Here is a 12,518-nt window from a genome sequence, read left to right on the forward strand (position 1 = left end):
AAAATATTTTTGTTTCACTTTTGACCGCAACCCTGACCATCTTCTTATATAAAATATTAATAGATTCTATAAAAGTATTGAACCCTAGCGGAATAATTTGTAGCGCTTTGATTTCATTTAAATTATTATATCATATTTAAGGTTACTAAACTGTCAAATATTTTAATCCATTTTCTGGTTGTATAAATATTTGGCGGTTCCCGTTTGTTAACAATTCATCATTTACTACCACCTCAAATCTATGCCTTTATAAAAAAACAATAGATAAAAATCGTTCCTATCTGCCAAAGGAGGACCCGATAACTACATCCTGTGGTCAAGGCACGAATGTGCCTTGACCACAGGATGTAGTTATTCACGAGTTCACTCGGAGATGGTCCGTAAAAAAAAAAAATAAAAATACCATAATATATCTTAGTAAATCTTAATCCAGCTAGGAAAATAAATATTGAATAGAATATAATCAGTGATCTGGAATTCCTAAACTATAACAGGGTTCTAATGAGACTTATATATGCAAAATAAATCTTATATCCAGAATATAAATGATATAAATTATTTTTTATTTTATGCAGCAGTGTCTTTCCAGATACGGAAATTTATATTTCACAAGGACTCACTCATTTCATAGTGCTTTTCAAATGAAGAGATCATCTAATGCCCACTCAATGCAGTTTGGCAGACTGTCAATTAGAGTAATAATGGAGTCACTTCTAATTAGAATTAACTTTTATTCAATAAAAAGAAATAAATAAAAAAAAAAAAAAATTTTCTTGTCTTAAAGGAAAATCTAAAATTTATTAATTTTTTTCTTTTTTTAATTTCTCTTTTATCGATTCAATTTTTTTTTCCATAAATGTTACATATTTTTAGTTGTTTGTAGCACTGCAAAGTGGGGCGAAACGTCGGTTCATTATAAATAGTTTTTAACTATTTGAATTATTTTTGACCTTCTTTTATTAAAACTTTTTTTTTCTGTTCGTATTTAGATCTTCACCTGTCAAGTGCGAAATTGACAACAGGCAGATTTTCTGAATTTTATATAAAAGAAATGACATATAAAGCATGCAGACTCTAATAAAAAGTATTTATTTTCTGTAGCGTTTTTAACTGTATATACCAATCAAAGATGTCAGATACAATTAAAAAAGGCTTGCATTAATGAAAAGTGACGAAAGTGAAAAATTAATATAATCTTTCAAATCACCAACAAATGTTCCGAAATATGTTTATTGCAACTGAATGGCCATAATTTATATTTTGAATATACTCATAATCTATACAAATGACCACACCTGAAGAGTTTGGTTGTTGCAAGTTTCAGAAACAATCATTCCGATTAGAAAAATACTTTTCGTTCTGTGTTCATAATTACTGAGAAAGATTTAAGATTTAATTACATCCTGCTATGAACCATATAAATTAATCAGTAAACGTAAAATAAAAAGCTTTTGTAAATATGTGGTCGTAATCGCTGCCATATCAAAGCCTATGAATCTGAAATTTTCATAATGACTGTGAATAAGCCTGGGCTTGAAACAAACGTACTAAAATACTAAATTTTGGATTCATGATTATTTTCAAAATATTTCATTTGGATTTTTTTCATATTTATTATTTTTTTTTATTTTTTTTTTTTTGCTAATATTTCTCCACATAAATTTCAGTTTCTCAGATGTACTTGGTCATAGTCTCATCGTGAGAATAAAACAGACTCATTATGCAACAGTAGGTATCAATCACTCACCATCAGTTGCATTAAATGTTGATCTGCACTCCTCCAGTTGGTACTTGAGTTCTTCTTTAACGCCAGCCTAAAATACGAAAAATAAATATATATAGTACTATTTTAGAAACAAATAAATGAAATTCGTGAGTTTTTAATATTAAATAATAAAAATAAAAACTAAACACCTTCATGAACACAGATATTTATTTCGTTTTTAAAATATTTAATTTGACTTTTACACATTCGGATTTAATGGGTGTTTAGTATATTTAGATAGGAATCGATCCCATGAAGATGGAACATACTTTGTCCAACTTATTTATATCCAGTTCCGTTCTAGAACATGGAAAATGGAATCAATCTTCTTTTTCATCAACACGATTATTAGAGGTCACTAAGAAACCAGCACTTGTTTCATTCGAATACCCTAGAGGGAAAATAACAGATAAAAACAAATAAAAAAAACTGCAAATGACCATTCTGAGAATAGTACTGGAAGACCTTGTCTTTACTATTAGTTAGAACTGAAAGGATGAAAGGACAATAATGACCAATAACTGAAAATAAAAATTAACGATAGTACCGTGTATCATAAGAGCATATTGTACAGTAGGCACTAGGACTTTACTTGCAGGAAATAAGTTTATATTTAATTGCTTTTATTACCATGCAATAAAAAAAAAAAATTGTAAATAAACCCTTTTTAACTTCAATTGAAAACGTTTAAAAAAAGTATTTTAATAATTTTATTAGTCTTGTATTATAAAAAAGATAGTCCCTGCAAGTTAAGTCTAATTTAAAACATTCATTTGGGAATGTAAAAAAAAAGAAATTTTTCGAAACACTTTTCGACACAAAACTTTTGAATCAAAGATTTTTCTTGTTTTTCTTACCTTAGGAAACAATTTGAGCAGGAATATTAAGAATAAAAGATACGAAATGACTGTATCTTTATAAACACACATATATATATATATCAGGAAAGAATTGAGGAAAACTTTCAATTTATTTGTCGTGAAGATAAAAAAGCAAAAAAATCTGGGAAAGTCGATAAAGATTAGATTATATCTGTCACCCCAGTGAATATGTGGTTAAGTTGAATTTTTGTCAAGATGAGTTGTGTGGTCTAAGAGAATCACAGAGGCAACATCTTCATTGTGCATAAGTGTCTAAGTCAGTCAACGTTTTAAAACAGAGTTATTGGTCAAGTCTGTTGTCAACGGTCGGTGAACAATTAGTTAACTCTATTATCTAATTAGTGATAAGACATATCAAATTGGTGTAAAACAAGTAACAAGTTACCAACGTTTTGGTAGTATTGACGAAATTTCGATGATTTACCACAAACACCTGATTTTACATAAATGTTCAAACTTTAAAGTCCCCTGAAAAGTAAGGAATTTTGACTTAACCACATATTCACTGAGGTTACAGATATTTCCCTCAATAACCAATTTATGCAATAGATTATTCTTTGGCTGCCAATCTCTGAAAATTCAAACTGAAGAGAACGATCTTTCAAAATACTCCTGAGATTATATCAAAACCTCTTGAGTAGTTTAAAAGAACGAGGATTTTTTAGAAATAGGTAACAACAACAGATAGAGTTCAGATATCTTTTATAGGGGTTCATAAAAGGCTTTGATCAACTGAATGTACTATAAACTAATAAACTAACTATAAATATTTTTTAACAAATAACTTCAGCTTTATTAAATTACTAGAGGATTCACCCGGAACTTTGTCCAGTCAGTGTTTAGAATCAAGGCCGAATCCAGTCTTTTTGAAAAAATGAAATTTATTCTTTGCTTTATATTTTTATTATTATTGAAAAATTAATTTTGAATGAAAAACCTATTTATATATTTTTAAAAACCTGATGGTTATCCTAATTTTTTTTTAATTAAGATATTTCATAAAATGATAAACATCCGAAAATATTTGCTGAATTCGCTTTTATTACGAAACATTCTCTATTCTAAATATTTTTAGTGCTTTGGTCTCTAAGAGATTAAATATTGACAAAACTAAAAGGAATTTAAGGAAAATATGTTATGGTTTCTGGTAAGTAAACAGGTTACGCAGTAATGTGAAATCTTTAATGTGTTGATGGACTATAATGTATCACATTAAATATTCATTTACTTTTATGTCATGAAGTGTTTTGACTAAACTAAATTATAGATAAACGAAATGTTTCTTTTAAAAAAATAGTAGTTATTTTATTTTTTTATTCAATATTACTAAGGAATTTCCTGAATGATTTTTTTCCAGTACATGCTTAGAATAGTATAATGAAAATTGTCAAAACTAGAAAAGAACGGGAAAATAATAAACAATTTTCCATTTTCTTTTTTCAGAGGTTTGTTTTGAATATTTTTTAAATTTCTACTGCATTGTTCATACATAAATTGTTGCAACTACAGTGGTTAGCATTAGGCTAAACTTAAGGTTTTTATCATAATTTTTTTTCTATTTTTAGTCAGCCAGCCGTAGCGATTACACGACCGGACCTATCTTCACACAAGCAGACAAACCAGTTTAAGCCAGTGTCGGTGAACCTCGCCGATTTAGATCTCTTTTTTTAAATAATTTCTTTATAACTAGTCACTGAATTTTCAAAGTTGAGATGATCGATTACAAACAATCTGAACGCTTATTACCTTACCATTCCAAGCATCTGATTAGAGAAGATGATCGAAATTTTGCGCTACAATAATTATATCCCAATAGAACCAATCATTTTTTTTTTTCACTTTATATTCGAAATTTCTTAAACTGTGATTAAATCAGGGTGAACTCAAAAAAATTGCGAGCGTTCTAGGAGGTATGGTTCCTCTACTTCCGAACTGAAGCCCTTTCACTGAAAATAGTCTTTTCATCGTCAAATTCCTCTCTATACTTTTCCTTTAAGTAAGGAATACATTTTATATAAATATCCTCTTTCTCTTTCTGTATCTTTACACTCTGATCCTGATTATTCGTTTTGAATCTTATCTTAGAATCCTTTATCAATACTTCCTTTTGAGTCGCATAAACGCTAGAATGTCTACAAACCTTGCAGAGTCCTCTCCAGAATAGATTTCTTAGAAAAATTTTCAATTTTTCTTCTCCAGCAGTTTGAGTATTTCCTTCTTTATATTATAGTACCAGTGACTAAACAAACCTCTCAAGATATATCATTCCATCTGAGCTAAAGTGGTCTATCAAAAAAAATCCAATATTGATTTTTCCCCCTCATTAAGATCCCACATTATGGTGGTTGCTTCCTTTGCAAACCTAATTCGATCCTATTTCAGTTATTATGGTAGGTAAAGGTAGTTTCTCTATCCAAATAATCCTTTTCTTAGCTGAAATGAAATAGAATTTCGATTAAGAGAGTAGTTTAGTCCACTTCTGCTCTCATATAAAACCAAGCCAATTTAAAAAAATAAAATATATATTATTTAAATACCATAGGAATATTAAACTAAAACGAAACATCACCAAAACCACTAGAACAGAATGTATTTAAGAGACAAACCTAAACAAGATTTTTTTTTAATGAATTGTTGACTAAGAATTATTTTTAAAAAGTCCGATTTCATATTTGGCGTCATTAATAAAATGAAACTTTTCCATCGACTGATAAGAATTGGCGAAGGAAACTGATATGTCTGGAAAATAAAACCTCATGACCTGATCAATAATCAACTTTTCTCATGATGCTGATGAGGAAGAGTCGAGAAACTAAAAAAAAAAATTGTGTTATTATTAGCTTATTCATGAAAAATACATGATTTTTCGGTGTTTAATTGCGTTTTGAAACAATTTTTTGTCCGTACTCTAAATTCACTGGGCTCAATGATACTGCAATAAATGAATTGTCATAACCAATGTACTGTATGATAGTAAATGTACATTTGCATATTTTTTGTAGATACGAAATATCACTTCTTAGCCACTGAAATATTACGTTTTTCTATGAAAACACTTTTATCCAGCCTGGAAAAAAAAATTTAACTAATTGCAAGTACTATACGAAGAGATGTGTATAAACACCATACCACACCACCCGAAGAAGAAATAGAAGACTGTGAAATCATATCTGCGAACAACCATCAACTTTCGTTCTTGATAACAACCACTAAATTTCGGGCCATTTAGTATTTTCACCCGGACCTGGATCTTTATTAAGATAAATATTTTCGATGTTTGAAGAAAAATAAATAATATGTTAGTTTATTCGTGAAAATAAACAATACTTCCTCATTTAATCCATGTATAACACATTCTTTTAATTCTGTTTCTAAAATGATAAACGACGAAAACGATAAAATAGATGGAAAGATAATTTTGTTATAAACGGAAGTTATAACAGAGCTCTTGGCCTATAGATGGAAAGAAGAGTGTTAATGATGAAGATAAAAGCAAGACTATCAACTAATCATGAACTGTTAAAATTTAAAATGACCTTACCTTCATGAATGTAATGGTACGAAAATTGCAAACATGATTGAAAACTTGAAAAAAAAAATGTTGCTTTCATAATTCGGAGCTAATCAACTAAAATCGGAGGAGAAATCAACTAAAAATTTAAAGAGATCTTAAACTAAAATTTAGGCAATTAGATCCTCCTAGCATTAGAATTCGAGTTCTTTGGGACACTCAATGAAGAAATGAAAAAAATACGATTTTGAAGTATTAAACGCTTTCAGCCATTCATAAATCTTTAGTACCTATAAATATGACCAAATTACTTCACGAGATGTGTAAAGAGATGTTTCAAGATAATTAGAGGCTTAAACTTTCGAACATTTAAAAAAATATACTCGTATTTAAATAATTGACCGTTAATTTTTCAACAGGAAAAAAGAAGGAGATGGTCGTAGGTAATGGTAAAAACAAAACAAAAATAGTTAACAACTATTTATTTGCCGACGTTTCGCCCCACTATAGTTCCATCAGAGCTAAAAAAGATACAAAACAAATAAAGATATGTTGACAATGTAGGGTAATAAGATACAGAAGAGTAAACTAAGGTACGGCTAAAAATATGTAAGTATAAGTGAAAAGAAAATTACGTAAAAATTAAAAAAAATGAAATATAAATAAGATGAACAATATATATGTATATATATACGATAGATGCTAGCAGCTTTCGACTAAATGACCACCCCTCCACAAATACATACCTATCATAATTTCTCAAAATTATAACAAAATAAAAAGTACACATTAGAGATTTCAAATAACTAACGCTGATTTCTGTAATTGCGACGGACAAACTCCACAAACTTTTAATCACATACTTTTTGACTACGCCCCGTAAGATCAACAAAGGTTCAATTTAATAAAAACCTGCATAATGCACGTAGAATCTGAAATCTTCAGAAAATACAAAAATGAGCTAGTACACTTCATCTCTAATATACAGTGAACCCAACTGTGGTCATCATATGTACCCTAATTGTACTTCTTATATAATAATTATTAATTTAATTATGTATTGTTCTAGATCAATAGTTAATTCCCATATCTGCACTGTATTTATATTTATTTATTTTTATTATTCATTTAGTTTTAATTTTGTTATGTATTTTATTAAATAATTAGTTGCCTTCTCTAACCAGATGTTCTAATTAGGTCATTTTAATTATTGTATTTTATAATTTATTTGTTGTTGTTTTTTTTATTTCTGTTTTCATTTCTTTTAATATTTTTAGTATAGTACTAAAGTGTTTTCCAATGTTAACATCACATTAGATAAATATACTATGCGGTTCCGCATGGAGTATGTACACTTTATTAAATAAACTTCTGTATAGGATTACTATGCAAGAGAGAGAGTGAGAATATATATAGACAACTTCTTTTATGATAGATCAGGGAACTGTAATAGTTTAATACCGGCTTTAGGTAATTCTGTATCGTCAGAATTCGTTGTGAATTAAATATATTGAAAATATTTAATTTATGTAATTCCTACAATACAACTAACGAGCAAGTAATTAGTGAACCCGATACAAAAACTGCACAATACTTACTCTAACGAATGCAATAGAGGAGAGAGCGAATACCATTACTGCAATGGCCTTCATGATCTTAAATGAGAATAGCCTGGCTTTACCGACTGCTTTTGAATAGAATCGATATATAGTTTTATATATCAGTTATATTTATTGACTTCCGCCGCGAGAGGTGCGGATGACTCGTTTCCGCTCTACCTTTACAGTTCCATTGTCTGATTATTCAGCGACCTTCAGGAGTCAACAGCCAATATTATTTTACTCATTACAAGAATTAACATCACCGAATATTGCAAGGACAAGCTCTCATAGCATTAATGTGTTGGTGAAATCTAATGCTTAGGTTGGTTAATTAGAATTAAATAGATGGACAATATTTAAATATTTAATATTTCATTAATCCATATTACATTAAAGGATGAGGCACCAGATCTTTTATTTATTTGTTGTTTTTTTTAATTCACATTATTAACAAAAAGCAGAAAAATGTTAAGAAATTATTTTATGGTATGTTTAAATGAAAGTTCTTTGGTTACAAACCATCTGCTAAGCTCTAAAGTTAATACTAACCGTTGCAAGTATAAGAGTTACTATAACAAAGTGTAAAGCATTTTTCCACTCTTTTCCTTTCTATGGTAACCCTAATGGTAAAGTATGTATTTATACATATTCCAGATTCCACGTTATAAATAGTCATATTTCCTTCATTACAATAATTTAGTTTATGTTGATTTGAGCATTAATATTAAAGCATGAAAGAACAATGGAGAATGCGGTATTAGCCTGATGGAGTTGAATCTTTGATTACTCTAATGAAAACTATGTATAATTATCATCAACTAATCAAAACTGATGAGTTTGCCAAGTATAGGTAGGGGGAATAAAAAATAGCGGCTGTTTCTAAACCTTAAAAAACATAAATTTTTCATTCGGAGCTCTATATCTTAAAAACTACCAACAACACTAAAAAATCTAAAAGAATATTATCTAAAGGCGAATAAATTTGCTGATATATGAGCCCTAATAGAGCTATTTATGTCCAATAGTTCTCGAGATATAGCCTTTTAAAAAGCAACATTTCTTAAAAACCTACTGAATGATTATTAGTTAGTTACTTTATTTTGAGAAATCTATATGTTAGGAACTATGTGACCTATAGATGTCTATTAGCACTCAAATTAAAGCTAGTTTAATATACTATAAAGTAGTTTATGACCTTTACCTTCGTATGAATAGTAGTTTTCATGATATTTCTTAAAATAAATTGATTTGTAGTTGTTCGAACGATAAGTTTGAGTTTTAAAAAAATTTATTTCAGAAACCATTGGACGTACAGATGTCTGTCAGCACTCAATTCAAAGCTAGTTAAATTTACTATAAAATAGTTTATAACGTTTATCTTAGTAGGAGTAATAGTTTTTATAATTGACAAAATAAATTCACAAACTATTAATTTCTAGTTGTTCGTATAAAATGTTGGATTTTTGAAAAAATAAATCTCTAGATCTATAAGACGCACATATGTCTGCCAACACTGAAAATAAAGGAAATTTAAATTACTATAAAGTAGATTATGCCACATATCTTCGTGGGGGTTGTAGTTTTTATGATATTCGCATATGAATATAAATTTGGCAAATGAAAATTTGTCCGAACAACTATAAATCAATTTATTTTAGCAAATATGAAAACTACTACTCCTACGACGATAAACGTATTAAATAACTTCATAGCTCATTAAACTAGCTTTAACTTGAGTGCTAACAGACATCTGTACATCAAATGGAGTTTTAGAGATAGATTTTTCAAAATAAATTCACTAACTACCGATCTTTCAGAACGTTCTGTTCAACATTTTTATGAAATATTGCTTTTCAAAAAGCTGTATCTGTAACTATTGGACATAAATAGCTCTATTAAGGCTTACATTTTAGAAAATATACTCTGCTTTAAATGATGCTCTCTTAGATTTTCTATTGTTGTTGGTAGTTGTAAAGATATAGAGCTCCGAATAAAAAAATTAATTATTTTTAACGTTTTGAAACAGCCGCCATTTTTTATTCCCCCTTCCTATAATTGGCAGACACATCAATTTTCACTTGTTGTATTTTATACATAGTTTTCATTAAAGTAATCCAAAATTTGGGTGAAATAACTGAATTTTTTCTCCTCTTGGGCTCTTGTACTATTAGTAGACAGATGCCATATCAGCTGATAGTTTGTATATATGTATATAAGGTGGATTGTCTCCAACAATAAAGCCAGCTTAGACTTATTAAGACTTCCAATACCCTTTTCTTTTTTTATATAAGTTTCTTCCCACTGTCGCGTAATTTAAATATAACCAATTGTAACTGTTTTCCAACATTCGTCATAATTTTAATCTTTTCTGTAATTTTAGTTTAAAATTCAGAAATCCCAAAGGATAATTAATTTTTTTAAGTCGACTCTTCCATATATCCTCGAGTGCACTTGAATCTGTAATTTACATTGAAAGTAGAATAAAAGATCAAATAGAATATTTGGTTCTAAAATTATTTATATCTCTGATTGTTCTGATTCGATTTGATTAGAAGGGCTAATTCAAATAAAATCAGAAACAATTTTTTAACCTTTTTGACCATTAAAAAACACGGAGGTGAACAAAATCATTAAAGAATAAAATTCCTTATAAGAATCCATTATCATCGAATAATGAAATTATTAGTACTAGATGGAATGAAAAAGTATAGATTTAAAATTCTTGTTTCAATCAGTCTTGATCAAAATGTTATGTCTAGAATATAGAAATCTTTTTTTTTTTTTCTTAGTCCCCTTTACTATTCGATAATTCAATTGTTGAATTAAAACGAGATTTAAAATTCAAAACGACAATTTAGTAGTCACGTTCCTCGTTTTTTCCTTTTACGCATATTCTTCAAAAGCGATTTTCAGCCTTTTTGACTTTACCGATGCGTCCGTCATCTGAAAATGTATCAGAAACCGTTGAGACTCATATTTAAAAAAAATCAAGTAACCTCATTTTACCTCTGTGGTTTTCTCCTTCTTATTTTTTTAAAAATAAACTTCTAGCTTCTATCTTCAAGAGCACAACAAATGGGCAGACGGAACCAATAACTACGTTGCCCTTGAATCTTGTGAAGAGGGAGAGAGGGTATGCAATCAACCATCATCAGTACGAAAGAGGAGCAAAAAGATAAGTTATGCGGTGAGATTCAACGGCCTCCTTTCAATCAGCGAAGATTGTCCACGAATCGGAACCAAATTATATGTTCCAGGTTAGCATTAACCCTCAAAATAAGAAGTTCATCGGGACATAGCTCTGATGACCAACAATAAAATTATGTCCTTGGGACTTGTTGGTCCATAATTTTCTTCGGCTGAGAACCGATACTCAACTTTTGTTTTAGTGTCTGCTTCGCGCTGTTTTTTTTTTTTAATGAGATGATAATCGACCAGTTACCAATGAACCCTTTGTAGTTCTTTGAACTCATGTGGAAAACGTATTGAAAATGGAAGACTGCAGAACCTGATGAGAAAGGGTAAGGAAACATCCATAAAATAATTTAAGTAAAGTCAATAAATGATTTGAAAAGAATACTTAAATTGTTATCCATGGACGTAGGCAGGATTTCGCCCAGGGGGGAGCAAGCATCAACACATTACACATACATACGTAAATATATAAACGTATTTTATTCTGAAACGTTGGGTAAAAGTAAGATATCTACTTCCACATTCCAAGAAATTCCTAAATCCCGTCATTTTATTTCTACTTCATAAAATTTAATCATTACTGTTTAAATTTGTATTACCTATAATCACAATATATTATTGAAAATGGAACGACAGAATTTAAATTTTTGTTTTTTAATTTGATAGATTTATTTATTGATAGATATTACAATCTGCCACACAGTTGTGGGCAATAGGTAATAGTGATGAATGATCTCATACATACTAAAATAAAAAAAATAAATAAATAAAATTAAAAAAAATAAAATAAAGAAAAAAAAATAAAAATAAAAAATAATCATAAAAAAAAAACTCTCTTAAAATATATACAAACAAAAGAATAGACAAGATGAACATAATCAAACTATTTGTATGAAAAATAAATAAATAAAATACCATAATGATAAAATAATATATATAATATTTACACAATCGACCTGAGGATCCCTGAGCCCACTCTATCCCCCATGTGTGAGGAGTAGAGCAGAGCTCAAAAGTTCCCAGTGCATCTCTCTCGCCGCATCACTGGTAATGAGCCAGTGGAGGCTGAGCAAGTGCGCTAAAGCCGCAAACATTAAATTGTTAACAACAAGGTTTGCCAATGGCTCGTACAATGAAAATATAAGGCAGTTTGCACTTATCTCTGATAATTACCTTCCTAATTATAGCATGTTTCCAGAGGGAAACCAGGTATCAAATAAGCTCACTATTTTCTTTCTTTCTTTTTTCTTGGGGCCAAAAACTCTAGGGAGCTCCCCTCTGTCTACACCCATGGTGTTTTCCATTATCTCATAAATGATCAGGGACCTGCGGGCGTCCTTGTGTCCTATTATTGAAATTTTATTAGAATAATCATATTTTTCAATAAGTAACCATTGTTTTATTAATTGATTGACAAATTAAACATCAGAGAATTCACTTAACTAACTGAAATGTAATGAACACACAACAAACTGAAGGCAGTAAAAGACGGGATCATAGAAAGTGTGAGTATTGGAAAGCGAGAGTGTTAAAATAGATCAACTGTTAAAAATAGCTCAACTGAT

General features: G+C 29.4%; 1 protein-coding gene across 1 annotated transcript in view; it reads right to left on the reverse strand.

The window, feature by feature from the left end:
- The window catches only part of LOC106684171 (general odorant-binding protein 28a), a 16,638-nt gene extending 8,759 nt beyond the window's left edge, over positions 1–7,879 (reverse strand). Inside the window, exons 1-2 of the mRNA XM_014426104.3 lie at positions 7,756–7,879; positions 1,748–1,814 (exon numbers count right to left, since the gene is read on the reverse strand). Of these exons, the coding sequence (XP_014281590.1) occupies positions 1,748–1,814; positions 7,756–7,809 (121 nt within the window). The 5' untranslated portion in view covers positions 7,810–7,879. The remainder of the gene's footprint in view (positions 1–1,747; positions 1,815–7,755) is intronic.
- Positions 7,880–12,518: the final 4,639 nt, after the last annotated feature.

This window comes from Halyomorpha halys, unplaced genomic scaffold (genome assembly GCF_000696795.3).
Source record: "Halyomorpha halys isolate HHAL.00 unplaced genomic scaffold, Hhal_1.1 Scaffold29.1, whole genome shotgun sequence".
In the NCBI taxonomy this organism is placed as follows: Eukaryota; Metazoa; Arthropoda; class Insecta; order Hemiptera; family Pentatomidae; genus Halyomorpha; species Halyomorpha halys.